The sequence below is a fragment of the Hyperoodon ampullatus genome, assembly GCF_949752795.1.
Source record: "Hyperoodon ampullatus genome assembly, chromosome: 1".
In the NCBI taxonomy this organism is placed as follows: domain Eukaryota; kingdom Metazoa; phylum Chordata; class Mammalia; order Artiodactyla; family Ziphiidae; genus Hyperoodon; species Hyperoodon ampullatus.
This window is the reverse complement of record NC_136914.1, coordinates 37,073,406-37,091,562: the sequence shown is the minus strand read 5'-3', so window position 1 is coordinate 37,091,562 and position 18,157 is coordinate 37,073,406. Positions and strand designations below refer to the sequence as shown.

The following is an 18,157-nucleotide window of genomic DNA, read 5'->3' as shown; positions in this document are numbered from 1 at the left end:
TGTTGTTGGATTCTGTTTGCTGTTTCTTTGTTGAGGATTTTTCCATCTATTTTCATCAGTTATATTGGTCTATAATTTTCTGTTTTTGTGATATCCTACATCATACATAAAAATAAACTCCAAATGGATTACAGACCTAAATTTAAGATAGACACTATAAAACTTAGAGGAAAACATAAGAAAAGCACTCTTTGAAATAAACCACAGCAACATCTTTTTTTACCCAACTCCTAGAGTAATGAAAATAAAAACAAAAATAAACAAATAGGACCTAATTAAACTTAAAAGTTTTAGCACAGCAAAGAAAACCATAAACAAGATGAAAAGATAACCCTCAGAATGGGAGAAAATATTTGCAAATGAAGCAATGGACAAAGGATTAATCTCCAAAATATATAAACAGTTCATGGAGCCCAATATCAGAAAAACAAAAAACCCAATTAAAAAAGGGATAGAAGACCTAAATAGACATTTCACCAAAGAAGACATACAGATGGCCAAGAGGCACATGAAAAGATGCTCGACATCACTAACTATTAATGATGCAATTAATTATTAGTGCAGCAAATAAAAACTACCATGAGATATCACCTCACACTGGTCAGAATGACCATCATCCAAAAATTTAAAAACAATAAATGCTGGAGAAGGTGTGGAGAAAAGGGAACCCTTTTGCACTGTTGGTGGGAATGTAAATTGATAGAGCAACTATGGAGAACAGTATGGAGGTTCCTTAAAAAACTAAAAAGAGAGCTAGCATGTGACCCAGCAATCCCACTACTGGGCATATACTGTGAGAAAACCATAATTCAAAAGGACACATGTACCTCAGTGTTCACTGCAGCACTATTTACAGTAGCCAGGACATGGAAACAACCTAAATGTCCAACAGTAGATGAATGGAAAAAGAAAATGTGGTACATATAAACAATGGAATATTACTCAGCCATAAAAAGGAACGAAATTGGGTCATTTGGAGAGATGTGGATGGACCTAGAGTCTGTCATACAGAGTGAAGTAAGCCAGAAAGAGAAAAATGAATATCATATATTAACGCATATATGTGGAATCTAGAAAAATGGTACAGATGAACCTATTTGTAGGGCAAGAATAGAGACACAGACATAGAGAATGGACATATGGACACAGGGGGGAAGGGGAGGGTGGGACTAATTGGGAGATTAGGTTTGAGATAAATACACTACATAAAATAGATAGCTAGTGGGAACCTGCTGTATAGCACAGAGACCTCAGCTTGGTGCTCTGTGATGACCTAGATGGGTGGAATGGTGGGAGTGGGGGGGAGGTCCAAAAGGGAGGGTATACATATAGCTGATTCTCTTCATTGTACAGCAGAAACTAACAAAATTTTAAAGCTATTTTACTCCAATCATAAATAAATAAATAAATAAATAAATAAATAAATAAATACATAAATCCAACAGCTGAAATATAGTTGGACAAGTACATGATTTGGAGTGAGAAGATGAAGTATCATATTTCACCCTGGTCACTTATCATCTGTGTGACCCTGGGCAGAACAGTAACCTCTCTGAATCTCAATTTTCTCATCTGAAAAATGTTAAGTCCTATCTCACAGCTTTCTGAGAAAATTTAGAAGATGTAAGTGAAACATTTCCACCTAACACAGTTTCACAAACTCTAACACACACAGGAATCATCTGGCAATATTGCTGAAATTCTGATTTAGAACGTCTGTCTGTGGTGGGTCCTCTATGCTCTGCCAGTGCTACTATTCTGTTATTGTTGGTGTCATCTGGGGGCTGGTTAGAAATGTAAAATCTCATGCCCCACTCAGTATTTACATTTTAACAGAATCTCCAGATAATTTTGTATGAACATTGTTTGAGCAGCACTGGCCAGCATGAGACCTAACACACTGCAGATTCCTAATCTAAATATGTTAGAAGTTTTGAATCATTACAGAAGTGTGCAGGATTTAGATGAATATAACACATATTTTCCTATTCAGAATTTGACTTTGAATTATATTCAGAGCCAAATCTTGCCCAGGTGTTGATTTAAGCTAATGAGTGGCCTCATTCCAAGTCAGGCTTCTACTCTCTGACAGCTACTAGCAGCTATTTCAGTAGATATCTTCATTGTCAAAAGCACTTATCATTTTCTTCACTGAATTTATTTAAGTATTTTAAATAATATTACCTTTACTAACTAAAATTTGTTTCCCTGTATTTATTTATCAGAGACTACTCTTAGGAGCTTTTATCAACATGATAAAAGAAACACAGTTAACACACCACATTAATATAGTTCAAGCCAAAGCAAAGATGATTAATGCTTTCATTAGCCTGCACTGCTTTATTGTGGGTATATGAATAAAATTTTTACAAAGATTTCTTAGGGGTTGGGACACCTAAAGTTGTGAAACTAATTTAGAAGCCTAGTTAGTGGTTGTGGCCTATTTTAAGGGGTGGGAGCAGCCCAGCATGTAAGTCAGTGAGGAATGTGTGAAAATATATTTTGAGATTTCAGCTAATATGCCATAAAACCTGATAAATCCACCAATTTTTAAAAAGAATATTACTGCTTTTTATGATAGATTAGCCTTTCTATCCACTGTTGTCTGAGTTATTTTTACTATCTGAAACTTGTAAGGTATTTCTAATCATACTTTATAGTGAATAATAGAAATATGAGGATCAAATGAGAACCTTAGCATTTTCATTTGTGTAAGAGAATTATTTTCTTTCTTGAAGGTCTTCTCTTTGTTTAAAATGCCCTGAAGCATTGATATTTCTTGTAGAGCAGATTTGCTAGTGGCAAATTCTCTCAGTTTTTGTTTAGCTAGGAATGTCTTATTTGTCCCTCATGTTTGAAACATAGGTTTGCTGGATAATATAATTCTGGCAATGAGAATGATTAAAAATCAGCTGATAATCTTATTGAGAATCCATTATACATGAGTTGGTTATCTCTTACTGTTCTCAAGCTTCTCTCTTTGTCTTTGGTTTAAGACAGTTTGACTATGATGGGTCTAGGTCTGGATCCTTTTGCATTTAGCTTGCTTGGAATTTGATGAGCTTCTTGAATGTGTAGACTCATATTTTTCATCAAATTCCAGCAACAATTTCTTCAAATATTCTTTCTGCACTTTCTACTCTCCTCCTGGGATACCATTACGCCTATGCTGTATGCTTGATGGTGTCCCACAGGTCTCTGAGGCTCTGCTCATTTGTCTTTATTTCTCTTCCTTCTGTTCCTCAGACTGGGTAACCACAGTTGTCTTCAGGTATGCTGATTCTTTCTTCTGCCTGCTCAAGTCTGCTGTTGATCCCCTCTACTGATTCTTTTCATTTCAGTTATTGTACCGTTCAACTCCAGAATATCTGTTTGATTCTTTTCTATACTTTCAAGCTCTTAATTGATATTTGGTGAAACATTATTCTCACTTTCTTTTGGTTCCTTCATTTATTAGAAAACATTTAAAATAGCAAATTTAAAGTCTTTGACCAGTGAGTACAGTGTCTGGGTTTCCTCAGAGTCTGTTTTTTTTTTTTTTTTTTTTTTTTTTTTTCTTGTATATGGCCCATGCTTTGTTTTTTTTTTTTTTTTTGCATGTAGCATTATTTTTTTGAAAACTGTACATTTTTTAAATAATATAATAATATGGGAACTCTGGATATCAGATTCTTACCCTCCCTTTGTTGTTGTTGCTGTTTGTTGTTTGGTTTTTTAGTGAGTTTTCTGAACTAATTCTCTAAAGTTTATATTATTTGTCATCCTTGGCCACTGAAGTCTCTGCTTGCCTCACTTAGTTGTCAGCTAAAGATTGAACAAAGATTAAAAGACTATAGCTAATAAGTCTCCAAGTCTTTACCAAGACACTCTGTGTGCATGTTGGAGCAAACTTTCAACACTCAGCCAGGCAGGTTACAACTTTGCTTTAGCATTCAGATCCTTTTTGTGCAGAGCCTCAAGATCAGTCAGAGATGAGAGCTTGGGGACTTCTCAGTTCTCTCCTGAGCATTCATATAGCCCTAGGCATGCACAGAACCCTAAGCATGCATGTAATCTTCTAAATTCTCAGGAATAAAGCAGAGCTTTTCAACACCTCCTATGGAAATCTCTTTCCTCAGATTTTCCTTCTAAGCTTTTTGTTTAGCCTATTGTTTGTCTTCAACTGTTGTCCACTTGCTTCAGGCAAACATGATTTTAAATGAAAGAGCCCCTAATTGTTTTTGACAAATGGCCTTGAGAAAAGTGTTGCTCACTCCGGTCAAATTCTTATTTAGATAAAATGAAGACAAGCTTCTTGACTGATGTCTTCCAGGGAACCACCAAACAAGTAAAATAATGACAATTCTTTGGGAATGGGACTTTGAAAGATTTCCAACCCTGCTTTTCCCATTCCAGTGGCTGTCAGACTGCTGGTTCCCACTGTGATTGTGGGCAGTTGGTTTTCAAGGCCACTGCAGAGAGGAGGATAGGAATAGGATGAGTTAAAATACCACAGTGCTTGCTGTTCTTTACCAAGATTCAATGACTTTTTAAAATAAACACTCTCCAGATTACAACAAGCCTTTATTTAATTTCCAAAGTTCTGAAAATGATGATTCAGAATATTTTTGTCATTTGCTTTTATGGAGGAGAGGATTCTTGTAGGTCTTTATTACACCATTTTGGCTAATGTCACTTAAAATGCCCTGAAGGTTTTGAATGCTGAGCAAAAGTTGTATGGAACTTCATTGTCTTGCTATATTATAAAGACAGACCATATATCCACTAGAGATTTTATAGAGTTCCACTTTGAGATTCCACTACAAATGTCTTGGTCGTTTGAGGCAATTGTCTGATGAGAGATAACAGTGACTTCCTCAAAGAAAGATTTTTCATAATTAAATGTCAAACTTGCAAGAAATGTGTGACAATGAAGAGGCTGGTCTTTGGAACTAATTAATTCTGGGTTCAAGCCTGCATTTTCTCCTTAATAGCTTTGGGATGCTTATTAAGTTACTTAACTTTCATAAGACAGTGATAGTTAGATAGAACAGTATCTATTCATAGATTTGTTTTTAATCCAACTACACTAACAAAAGTAAAGTGCTTGGTATAATTCATGTTAAATGCTCAAGAAATTTTAGCAGTTAATATTGCTATAGATAATATTGCTATTATCATCATTAAGAATATAGTTTGGCACTGCTAGTAATAATGCTGAATGTTCACCTGAACTCTCTATTTAAGAGTCACATTCAAAATAAGAAATAAAACTGTTTCACTCATACTATTTTGTTTTCTATGCAATTCCAGGCACTGTGGTGGTGCAACAGTTGATGTCAATGATGATTAGCAAACACGATCGCCTCTTCCCCAAAGATGCAGAGTTGCAAAGCAAGCCCCAGGATGGAGTGAGCAACAACAACAATGACCTTCAGAAGAAAGCCACCATGGGTCAGCTACAGAACAAGGAGAACAATAATACCAAGGACAGTCCTGGAAGGCGGTGCTCTTGGGACAAGTCTGAGTCTCCCCAGAGAAGCAGCATGGATAACGGATCCCCCACAGCTCTATCAGGCAGCAAAACCAACAGCCCAAGGAACAGCGTTCACAAGCTGGATGTCTCTAGGAGCCCCCCTCTCATGGTCAAAAAGAATCCCGCCTTCAATAAGGGCAGTGGGATAGTCACCAATGGGTCCTTCAGCAGCAGTAATGCAGAAGGACTTGAGAAAGCCCAAACCACTCCCAATGGGAGCTTACAGGCCAGAAGGACCTCTTCCCTGAAGGGGTCTGGTACCAAAATGGGCACCCACTGTGTACAGAATGGAACGGTGCGGATGGGCATTTTGAACTCAGATACCCTTGGGAACCCCGTGAATGGTCGCAGCATGAGCTGGCTGCCCAATGGCTACGTGACCCTGAGGGATAACAAGCAGAAAGAGCAAGCTGGAGAGTCAGGCCAGCACAACAGACTCTCCACCTATGACAACGTCCACCAACAGTTCTCCGTGATGAGCCTTGACGACAAGCAGAGCGTCGACAGTGCCACCTGGTCCACTTCCTCCTGTGAAATCTCCCTCCCTGAGAACTCCAACTCCTGCCGCTCCTCCACCACCACCTGCCCGGAACAAGACTTTTACGGTGGGAACTTTGAGGACCCCGTTTTGGATGGGCCCCCGCAGGACGACCTTTCCCACCCCGGGGACTATGAAAACAAAAGTGACCGGAGGAGTGTGGGCGGTCGAAGTAGTCGTGCCACCAGCAGCAGCGACAACAGTGAGACCTTTGTTGGCCAGACCAGCAACCACAGCGCTCTGCATAGTTTAGTGTCCAGCCTGAAGCAGGAAATGACCAAACAGAAGATAGAGTATGAGTCCAGGATAAAGAGGTGAGGAAAATCTGGATCCCCAATCGACCAGAGAGGGTGCAATAGCCTCCTAATATGAGACAGGCTCACCCAGAGGGTAAATATGTTGACTCCAAAGTCAGAGACCTGGGTTCAAGTCCTAGTTTCACCATTTGTAAGCTGTGGGACTTTGGGAAAGCTCACTTCATCTCTGTGAATCTCAGCTCCCTAATGTGAACATTTTAAATTCTAGCAGTATCTACTGCAAAAGCATGTAAGAAATCATTGCACATTGTCCCTGGCACAGAGCAGTTGCTCAGTAATACTATCTCTTGTTAATAAATGTGTGGATTTGTGTTCAAGGGCTGGGGAGAGGAGTGAAAGGGGATGAATGCAGAACAAGGAGTCTGTTCTCACAGAAAGAGGATGAAATGAGGATAAAGAGAAGTTGGAGAAGTAAACAGATCTTTATTGTTCATTTTTTCCATTGCTGGGAGAGTGTCTGTTCTCTCCCAAGCTCAGACCCAGACCCCGAGGATTCAGCAGTGGATAAAACAGACAAAAACTCAGCCCTCTTGGAGCATGCTTCCATTCCACTGGAGGAGCAAGATAAATAAGTAAAATAGGTCTCATGCTAAGTAGAAGACTAAAACAGGGAAGAGGAGTAAGAAGTGTTGGTGAAGGGTAATTCTAAGTGTGGGGCCTTATAGGAGGTTAAAGAGGCAGCAATGAAGATGCCCGGGAGGAGTGGACATGCCGTGAGCTGGAATCAGTGAGGAGCTCAGAGAGGTACCTTAGAGCCTTCAGGATCATCTTAAGTCTTTGGCTTTTACTCTGGGATTGGAATCCAGGGAGGTTTCTGAGAAAAGTGATGGCATGAAGTGTATTCATATGGACAATGGAAATTGTAGCCTAAGTGGGGAGCAAAAAATATGAATTATAAGGAAGCAGTTGTGCTGAAACCTAATTGATAGCAGTTGACATCTTCTCATAAGTTAACCAAGGTAGCGATGGCTTAGCAAATTCAGGAAAGCAACCTGGGCAAGACATGGGGTATTGGCTGAGTATCCTGTGTTGACAGTACCCCTGACTGCCAGATGCTCCATCATCTTGAAAGGCAGGAATACAGAGAATGGAGCCCAGAATTCACAAATACAACCTTGTGCTGGAAACCTGAACATCACCACATCCCATGATTTTACCAGGGTCACAGAATTACAAAACTGGTTGTTTTTATGTTCTCCTTTCAGTGTAGTATAAGGGAAGGACACTGCACTCTCAAGAGAAGGCCTGAGGCTCAGTTTAGCCTGATGTAGCCCCTCTAGTGGCCTCAGTCCCAGTCCCAGGCTGTGCCTTGGTAGACCCTTTCCTGTTTAGGGTCCTCATAGTTTGTGAACCTCAGTCTTTGCCCTGCTTCAACTGCTTCTATGGCTCCAAACCCCACGTGGTTTCTTTTTTATATATAAAGTTGACCTTAATGTATTTTAGTGTTTCCCATCCATTTATCAATTATCAAGCCAAAAGATATGTATTTTTAAGAGCTATGGTAAAGTAAATATTAAAAAAATACTTCTTATATATTAGAATGAAAAAATTACTTTCTTGGAAACAGAAACTTGGTTTGAATTTTCCTATATAATGCTAAGTGACAGGAGGTTTAAATAAGAAGAAAAATGGAGTCATCATCTTATAAGGCTACTCTTCATTCTGAATGTAGTGTTTGGAACCACGGGCTACCAAATCTCTGAATTGCTGCCAAGGCATGATGATAAATTAGCACTTAGCACTGGGAAGCAAGAGGTAACACTTGAGAGTTGCCTTAGGATAGGAATACATTATTCTGATTGGTTGCAGATGTACACGTTCATTTATGAGAACATTGGTGCTACATTTATGTTCTGAGTCTATGGTGCATTTTAGAGACATTGATAAAATAATAGAAGCTTCCAACAGAATGTCATTCATTGGCCTCTTTCACTGTAGCATTTTTACCCATGTGACAAACAAAGGGAGAGGTCCATGATAAAGTAGGGCAGAGGAGCTGCCACATGACCAAGCCACAGAAATATAAGAAGTAACTGTTCTAGTTAATTCTTGATCATTCCTGTCTAGAATTATACATTTGTCTTTCGATTCTTTTTAACTCTACCCTACAAGTATTAAGGATAGATGATAGATGATAGATAGATAGATAGATAGATAGATAGATAGATAGATAGATATAGATAGATAGATGATAGATAGATAGATAGATGATAGAGATAGATAGATGATAGATACGTACATACATACACACATACATACATACATCCCTAGATAGATAGACAGATGATAGAGAAATAGATACCATACTTTATCTATCATTGATATGTATGATTTTTAGTTTTTAAACATGTGAGTTTGATGTTATTCCACCCCCTCGCCTTCTCCCTTTATCATATTGTGGTCAGAAAAAATCATTTGTATGATATCAATTATTTGGTCTTGTAAGAAGTATTTATTAACTTATTATTGGTTTGGGATTGTATATATGACCAATAGATCAAATCTGTTAATCAAGCTGTTCAAATCTTTTACATTTCTCCTGATTTTCATCAGATAGAGTTATAATTTCTAAGAAAGTTATCTTAAAATTTCCTAATTTCTGTGGATTTATCTATCTATAATTTTGTTATATTTTATATTGAATAACTTGAGGCTATACAGCTAGATGAATAAAAGTTCAGAATTGTTTATATCTCCCTGATGAATTGATCCTTTTATCATAAAGTAATGGTAATAATGCATTTTGCCCCAAAATATTTTTCTCATTTTAATATTGCTATATAATTTTTATTTTGATTAATAATGCCCTGCTATATACTTCCATTAACTTTCAAACTTTATGTTTCATTATTTGAAGACATATTTTTTCAGTTCTGGAGTATTTTTATCCATCACCATTTTTGTTTATTTCATCTCCCCATTTTCTCAATTTTCTGCCTCTCCAACCCTTATTAAAGGATGTTGGACCTTCTTAATCCATTCTCCATCTCTGTTAGCTTCTCTTTCTTATATTACATTTTCATCTTTTTTCATTATGTGAGGCATTCTGGGTAATTTTTCCTCAGAGCTGTTTTCTCATTTATTTATTTTCTCTTCTGATTAATTCTGTAACTTCACTCAGCCCATGAGTAGAGTTTTTGTAGTCTCTTTGTCATAAAGACAATTGATGTTCCAAGCTCTCAGTTGAATCACTTTCAGCCTTCTGCCTCTCTTATACTGGAGATCTCCTCCTCCCCATGAGAAAAATAGAAACCTACTCACAGCTTCCAGGGCTTCTATCCAGGAACAACCCCTCATGTGATTCCATTTACTGTTCTAAATTTGAGTTTCTTCCTTGGTTCTAATAACCTGAAGATGCTCTTTTATTTCTTTTAACCTTGCTATGTATTTTAAAAATATTTTTCTTATATATTTTTCCAGCATTGATCTGTGCTTACAGTGGGAGGGGTTTCTTCTGTTTTCAACCCAGTCTATTAGGTTCCTGGTAGTTTCATATGAGTGCCTGTTATGTACAAATGCATTAGTATATTTTTTAAAGGGTGTCTTCCTTGGTATTTAAGCTTGAGTTTCTTCCAACTTTTTTAGTTCTAAGATAAACAGCTTTAGAAAGAAAAGAGAATATATTGTAAAATAATTCTGGGTGACAACCAGCACACTACCAGGTTTTTATGTAAAAAATGTGATCATGTGGTCAAAATGGCCTTCTAAACTGATTATAGAATGTGACTTTTTAAAAAAATTCTAGTTTCTTACAAAGGGAGAGCAGATTCATCTTTAAGTGTTCTTATGATTATCTGGATGAAATATCAACATATGGGACTCATTATTTCAAAACAGAAAAATAATTGAGATTTTAATGTGAAAATTATTAAAATAATCAGATTTCTGAGAGCTACCTGTGCATTAGCCTTTCATATTTCAGTAGTATGTCAAATTCAAACATACTCCTGGGACTTTAGCTCAGAATAGGAGAAATTAAAATGTCAGCCATTACCAAGACACATCATCTAATAATCAAGTGCTTACTATTCCTCCTTGAACAACAGCAATAATAAATTATGTTTTGGAACTTAGTGATTATTGGAAAGCTCTGTTTATAGGAAATTATCTAAAATTATACAGTAATCCAAAAGAATATAGCTATCAACCTATAAAAATATAACTCTAGAGATCTTAAGATATATTAACTTGGAAGGCAGTGAGAATTTTAGATAGTAGGCTACTTAGGTGGACTCCATTGTCACAGAATGTCAGATGAATTACTTATTCAACACATGTAATCTCTAGATTACATTTCATTACATGAGGTATCCTCTCTTGTTACTATAAGGTGACTGCTCTTAATAACACTTTTATATGATGGGACTCTATATGTCCCAGAGAAGTCCATTCTTAGCAGTCGACTTAATCTGTCTAACAATGACATTTTCACTATCATTCTTTTTCCTTTGATAGAAAGCAAAAATAATTGTTCTGTTTTTCCTCCAACTTTATCAGACTCCCCCCGCCCCTTTCTTTTAGTAAACCCAGATTTACATAATGATTAAGGAAGGTTTGTGGTTTAGGTTGCCTCCTACTTCTGCCATTCTGTGCTCCATGACATTGGTCTCTGACTTCTTTTTGCCAAAATTCATTAATTTGCTATCAAATGACAATGAAGTGCATCCAAGAGAGGTTTTGGGGTCTCAACAAAATGATAGTAAATCATCTTAGGAATTAATTAAAAAAAGAATATATATACACCTTTTAATCTGTGGACCTTGCTTCATTGATTTGAAAGGCTCAATCCAATTTCCTAAACATTGCAGAGACAGTTTAGGAAATATTTTTTAGCCCTTTTGCATTTCAAATTAATAAAATTGCTTTATCTTTTATTCCTTCCTCCACCCTTTGTAGCTTAGAACAGCGAAACTTGACCTTGGAAACAGAAATGATGAGCCTCCACGATGAACTGGATCAAGAAAGGAAAAAGTTCACAATGATAGAAATCAAAATGCGAAATGCCGAGCGAGCAAAAGAAGATGCAGAGAAGAGAAATGACATGCTTCAGAAAGAAATGGAGCAGTTTTTTTCCACATTTGGGGAGCTGACAGTGGAACCCAGGAGAACCGAGAGAGGAAACACAATATGGATCCAGTGAGGCTGATTTCTCCCACTGTCTCCAGTGGCTCTGGGGAAGACTCTGGGGGTTCTTGTGGGAATATTATATAGGATCAGGTGGCTGGTCACCTGGCTGTACAGAGCTCTAACTGGGGAAAACATATCATTTACAGACATTGCCCACCCATATCTGCAATGTGTACCAAAGTTGTATCATGCCCCATAATGCTACTGTCAAGTGTTACAACTGGATATGTGTATATAGAGTAGTTTTTAAAAAGTAAACTAAAAATGAAAAACATATCTCAATAATTATTTTATTGCAAGTCTTGTATTTAAAATGTTAAATCAGTATGTCATTGCAGTTTAGCTTGCTTTCAAGCTTCACCCCTTGCACTTAAGCTATTTTTGGCATTGTGTTATCATCAGCTTATTTTATAGATCAATATTTTTATTTCCCCTTTTGCTGAGGAAATGAAAATAAGCAGATATATAAATATATATAAATAAGATGAGTTATTAAAATCAAAAAGAATACGTTGTGGCTGTGCTGTTTGTGCCAATGGACTTTGCCATGACCAAAAAGAGAAATGTAAATAATTTTATAAAATACGGTAGAATCACCAGGAACCTTTGAATTGCTCTGTAAATTCTGCCCTTGACACTGCTCAGTTTTCTTGGTGAGATGTTTTGACACAGGAGATTTTGGACCAGTAAAAAAGTCCCCTTCTCAAGCCCCCTGGTCTGCCTTGCCCATTCCACAGATGTATGTCTCCTATGCAGGATGCACCTTAGACGGGAAGTATGTTTTTTTTTTTTTTAAAGAGCATTTAAGCAGTCATGCCTTGAATTACTCTGTCCTTCTACTGGATGGTTATGAGGGAGATTCTTCCTGCCATTGGGAAGTTGAAGAACAATGCTGGCTAACCAGTGCCTACATTGAGCACATGTCCTCTATTCCAACCCCTCCCCCCCCACCTCCCTACCCACAACGCAAACAGTGAAATAGTATTACCGTGTCTCTCTCAGTTAAACTGCTAGAGTGTGTGCCATATATTCTGCTTTCACTCAGGCCTGCTGCTCTGTTGTCGTCTAGGATTCTTTCTGCACAACAGAGGGTAAAGGCAGTTTGCAGCAAGTGGGAGCTGATGCAGGGGAAGGGGACCAGAAGGAGGAGGAGACAAGATTGGAAGAAACTAACTATTTTGCTTCTAATTTGTACAGTATTCTCCTCTGTCAAAAACATTTATTCATAATAAATTTAAAATGTGAATCTTTAAAGGTCCAGTTTTGATAAATTTGTGAACATCAGTAATGATAACTTTCCGGAGAAGCCCAAGGCTTCTAATTTCATCTTTTCTCAGATAATCTGCCAGAGACTGAGAACAATTCACAGTTTGATGAGGCAATGATCGAAATAAATCTTTCTCACTCTAGAACAAAAAGTCACCAAAGGTAAAATTGGAAATAAATACTACTTGAGTTTATGGGATTCATCTTTTTTGAAGGTTCTATGTTTGTATTTATTTTCAAGGGGACAGTAGACTTACAGAGTTCATTCTTGTAACTGTGCTGCTTTTGTTTATATCCTTACACAGAGCAAGCTTACGTGGTCCTTTGGTATCAACCACTGTCTATGTAGCAATACCTTCTTTATCTTTAGTTCCCTTTTCTCTCTCTTTCCAATTCTTTAACAAGATACTCCCACCTGGATATCCGAAAGGAAATTCAAGCTCAAAATGTGTAAAAATGATCTCAATAGCTCTCTCTACCTTTTCATCTTTTCCCAGTCCCTGTCTTAGTTGACAAAAACCTCAGACTCATCCAGAGAGCTGTAAGATACAATAGTAAAAATCAAAGGCTATGCAGTCAAACTGCCCGTGTTCACATTTTCTCCAATTTGCCAGCTGTTGCTGAATTTTTGATGCATCCTTTCTTACATCTGTAGAATGGGAATAATAAAAGTACTGCTCTCACAGACTTGTTATGTGGTTTCAATGAGGTAGCTTGAATTAGGCCGAGAACGGCACCTAGTATACAGGATGGACTCCATAAATGTTAACTCTGATTTTTCTCTACTCTGCCCTCTTCTTCACTTTTAAATTCACTCACCAAGTACTGTTTAGTCCACTCATCCTCATCTTTTTCATCTGCTCTCTTTGATCAGTTTCTCCCCATCTCTCAAAGAAAACATCGCACCCAGCCACTTGTGTTCCAATATCTCTCCTCTACTTGAATTTGCAGACTGCCCTTTCTAAGTCACTCTTCTGATCGTATCGTAGCCTTGCTAATAACATTCAAATGCCCATCACGCAGTGTATACGACTCTAACCTGAGTTTCATTCTCACCTCCTGCCACTTCCCCCCACACCTTCCATGCTATTTCATGCCTCTGGAACTTTCTACCTCCTATTGTTGTGCCCATCTTGACTGCCTTCCTTCTATCTAGCACAGTCCTACCATTTTTTATTTTTTGCCAAATCAAATGTTAGCTCCTCTATGACGCTTCCTAGGATCTCAATGCAGAGTGAGTTACCTTTTGTGCTCACAATTTGGATATATCTCTTTTAGCCTTTCCCATGTCTGATTATTTTCTTCACCAAGTTAAGAAGCACCAAGGGGGAATGAACGATAATTGCAGGAAACTGAGAGCCAGACAGACTAAGATATGCATCTCAACACGCCTTAGGCAAGATGCAAGGCAATATGTCACTTAACCTCTCTGAACCTCAGTTTTTTTCATCTGTAAAGTGGAGATAACTCCTACAAAGCAAGGATGTTGTAATACTTAAAGGTGATATGTACTGTGCTTATCTCAGTGCCTGTCACTTAGCTCCATTGATAGCTGTATTGATAAATGGAGCTTCTTAAGGCATGAGAATAATATCTCATTGATCTTAAATCTCTCCACCTCCAGCATTATTATGCCACAGAGTGCCAACATGGAGAGTTAGCAATAAATTTGGCCTTTGATTTATGAGGGATATTGTGATTAATTTTAACTATAAATCTCAGTGATGATAATCTCCAATCAGTGGATACTATGAACAGCTTGTCCATCTGGGTTTCTACTTGTTCTTATATTAATTCTCCTGAAAGCCTAGAAAATAATCAACTGCAAATTGACATAAGAATAAGTTGGAAATAAGTAGGTAGTATCAAGGGTTCATTTGCCACATCCTGTATACACTTCTTTAAAACTCTTTAGGCAATTACAATGATTCTTTAATTATGAGCTCAGGAGAAAAGATTTGCTTCCAAGTGTTGAGTCTATAGTATTGGTTTTACTCATCAAACTATATGGCTGGGTATCCTTTAGAGAACATTTTAAATAGAAGTGCCTAGGACATGAAGCCAACTGAAATGTAGATTTTACATGTAACTTTATTATGAACTGATGAAAAACTCCAAGTGGAATTTAAATAATGTTGTTCCTATTTATTCACAAGCTGAGGAGGGCTCCTTTTAAAAAAAAGTAGGTTATTCCCAGGTAAGATAGTTTAAATCACTGATATATAATTATCTCCCCTTGGAAATTCAGGAGAGGATTAAAGACTGGGAAGCCAACCACAAACCCCAGTGTTCCTTACATTGCAGATCTGTGTTCTGCTTAGAGTAACATCCTAGAAAAGAATATGCATGAACTTTTGGATTCAGAGACCTGGATCAAAATCCCAACTCTGCCATTTATTAGATGCACAAACTTAAGAAAAGTTACATAATGTTTGTAAGCCTAAATTTGCCTTTCTATCAAATAGGGATAATAATAGTACCTCTTCCTCACTAAACTTTTTCAAGAAATGATTAAGTTAAATGATTAGCACAGTACCTGGAGTATAGTAAGTGCTCAATAAATAGTAGTGGTCAGCCCTCAGATTACTTCTTTTGAAAGCGTGCCACAGCTTCTAGAGAACATAACAAGATTCTGGCCTCAGGAAACAGGCCGGCAATGAAACACTAGCATGCACAGCAGCAGAGGATATAATTGTGTCCCCTTCCCAAGTACTCTAATTTCATCTTTTCTCAGATATTCTGCCAGAAACTGATGACAAGGAAGAGGCAACCCAAAGCATCCTTTCTATTTTGAGTTAATACAATTACATCTGTGATCTGGGAATAATGTCTAAAGAACCACCTGTAACTGTCTTGTATCAACTCTGTCTATGCGGACACTGAGGAAGTCATTGGGCATTAAAGGTATTGGGTAAAATACAATGAAAGTGCCTAAGGATATGGGCCAGTGAACATACCTACACTTACATCAGCATCACCATTAGCGAGTATTTATTGAAGGCCTCCACAAGCCAGGCCAGCACTGTGCTAGGTGCCCTGGGATACCTAGTTCAAAATAATTACTACATGAGATGATGTACTGTGGACATAAGGGTTCACAGAGGTGAGGCTGGGCACGAGCCATGACTATGATGTAAGCCCTGAAGGATGAGTCATAAGTTAGCAGACAGGGAGGCGGTTTGGGACAGAGACCTCCCTGGAGCATGCGTGGAACAGCACATGCAAAGGTGCCTGTGGTGCAGAGTCTAGGGAGTCTTTTCAATGATATAAAAAGACCTACCCAGCCTGTGCCGTCGAGGTGGCCTTGTGTGTAACAGCCTACCCACACCCCGCAAGACCTGAAAACACACTTAGGACCCGGGTGCCTTCCACTCTTTATTCCAAGAAAACAGCCAGAGCTGGACAATTATACCTTATTTGAATTCATAAACTACAGGGAAAGAGTGCTGGATTTGTGGCTCCCAAAGGTCTATTTCATTATTCTCTTTATAGTCTTCTTAACAGCACCAGTGAGGAATGAGCTGAACGTTAGCACTGCCCAGCTGAAGGGCCTCTTTTGCAAAGTGACTTGGAACACTAACAGTTCCCCAGGCAGCTGAAATTTACTGAACCTACTGTAGAGCTTCAAATAGAAAGTTTAGCTGATGAAAAGTGTGTTTTTTAACTCACAGCTTGTGGCTCAGGTCCAGGGCTGAACAACATTTTATTTCTGGACTACGTGTAGCTGCTACCATTATGGCCCCTCCAGGGCCAAGCCCAGGTGAGACCAGCCCACACAGGTAGGGATCCCTTTCTTAAGTAGACAGTATGGGTAACAGGATATTACTGAATTGTTTGAATGATGAGTCAGATTGGACTATCTGCTTTGAGCAAAGTTGTCTCTTAGCTCTGAGGGAACTGGTGAAAGAACTGGTGAAAACACCATGTCCATCCCAGCCCTCTCCTCCCAACACACACTTTCCCCACCTCCTTATGATTCATTAGAATTGATTATGTACCCCACACAAAAGTCATCCCAGGGTTGGGCCATCACACCTCACCCTCCATTATTTTTCACCAAAGTAGTTCACACTCCATGTCACTTGCCTCCCCCTGTGAGCTCATCACCACATTGCTCAGCACTTTCCCCCATTTGCTTCAAACTCTGATACCCCCTCCCCTTCCCCAAACTTTCCATTACACCTTCTACAACTAAAAGCTATCAGGAACCTCCCTTACATCTCTGAAGAATAGCTACCTCCTGAAGACACAGCTCCCCAGCAGCCCTCTCAAGGATGGCTATTTTTCCTTCCCACAACCAACGTACCGTTAGGCTGAAGCAAAGGTAGGTCTTGCTTGCCTCTTTGCTGCTACTTTCAGAGCTTTGTTCCTCTGTCCTCCCTAAGAACCTCCTTGGAAGCACATGTCACATGAAAGAATATTTCAGCACCTAATCAACTGTTTTTCCCCCACCCGTACTCATGTGCCATCCACCAACCTGGCCATACAGTTGCTTGACCTGCTCACTTCTGAAAAATCTTGTTCTCCCTTTGCCTGAACATCAGCCACCTGTGCCCAAGGTTGACCTCACACTGTGTCATTACCAACATCTACACCATCACCAAAATATCCATTCCAAGCCTCTACTCTCTGATCATCACCTCTTCTCTTTCTAGGTCACTGAAACACTGGCACCATCACTCCAACAATGCTTGCCTACTCCCAGAGTATCTCTGAGCCACGGACTTCCTAAAATTTTCACAGACCATCATCCTCTCATGTCATTGCTTCCCTCCTTGACCAACTTGGCTTCTGTGGTTCCTCATCATATTTATTCTCTTGTCTCCATTCTCAAATCCCTTCATCTTCTCTTCCACCACTCCACTCATCTGAGAAGAAAGAAAAACAAAAAATAAAAATAAAAACAAAAAAACCCCAACTTTGGCTAAATCCAATTTCTGCTTCCTCCTAACCTGCACCTAAGAAACTAAACATGACTGAAGAGCAGAAGACCACCAATTGACTTGTCTATCTTATATTTATATAAATATGGTTCACATGGACCTCATCATTGTTCAGTAACTTATCTTCATACTTTCTAAGGTCTACCTCATACTTCTTAAGCCTCCATGAACTCTTCCCATACTCATTTTCAGCTGACAACCTTACTTATATAAGCTTACTTACTGATTTCCTGTTTTTACTGAGAAAAGAAATCAGAAGACTATGTTTTTATGTTTCATCATCATATCTAGCAAACAACCTACACCTGTCCTGTATACATCACTTTAGCTCCTGCTCTAATGACTGTGCTGTCTGCTCCAACCAGGCCGACCGTTCCTCTTGGAGCACCCACCCCTTTGGCCTTTTCAAGAGCATTGCTCCTTCAGATAAATACTCTTTCTCTCTTGCATT

At 38.5% G+C, this 18,157-nt stretch overlaps 1 protein-coding gene across 2 annotated transcripts in view; it reads left to right on the top strand.

Moving 5' to 3' along the window:
• Window positions 1-11,510, top strand: part of ARHGAP24 (Rho GTPase activating protein 24) — a gene marked incomplete at both ends in the record, with an annotated part of 409,839 nt that extends 398,329 nt beyond the window's left edge. For both annotated transcript variants that reach the window (XM_079714372.1, XM_079714371.1), the window contains 2 exons: window positions 5,293-6,367; window positions 11,267-11,510. In XM_079714372.1, coding sequence (XP_079570498.1) covers window positions 5,293-6,367; window positions 11,267-11,510 — 1,319 coding nt within the window. The remainder of the gene's footprint in view (window positions 1-5,292; window positions 6,368-11,266) is intronic.
• Window positions 11,511-18,157: the final 6,647 nt, after the last annotated feature.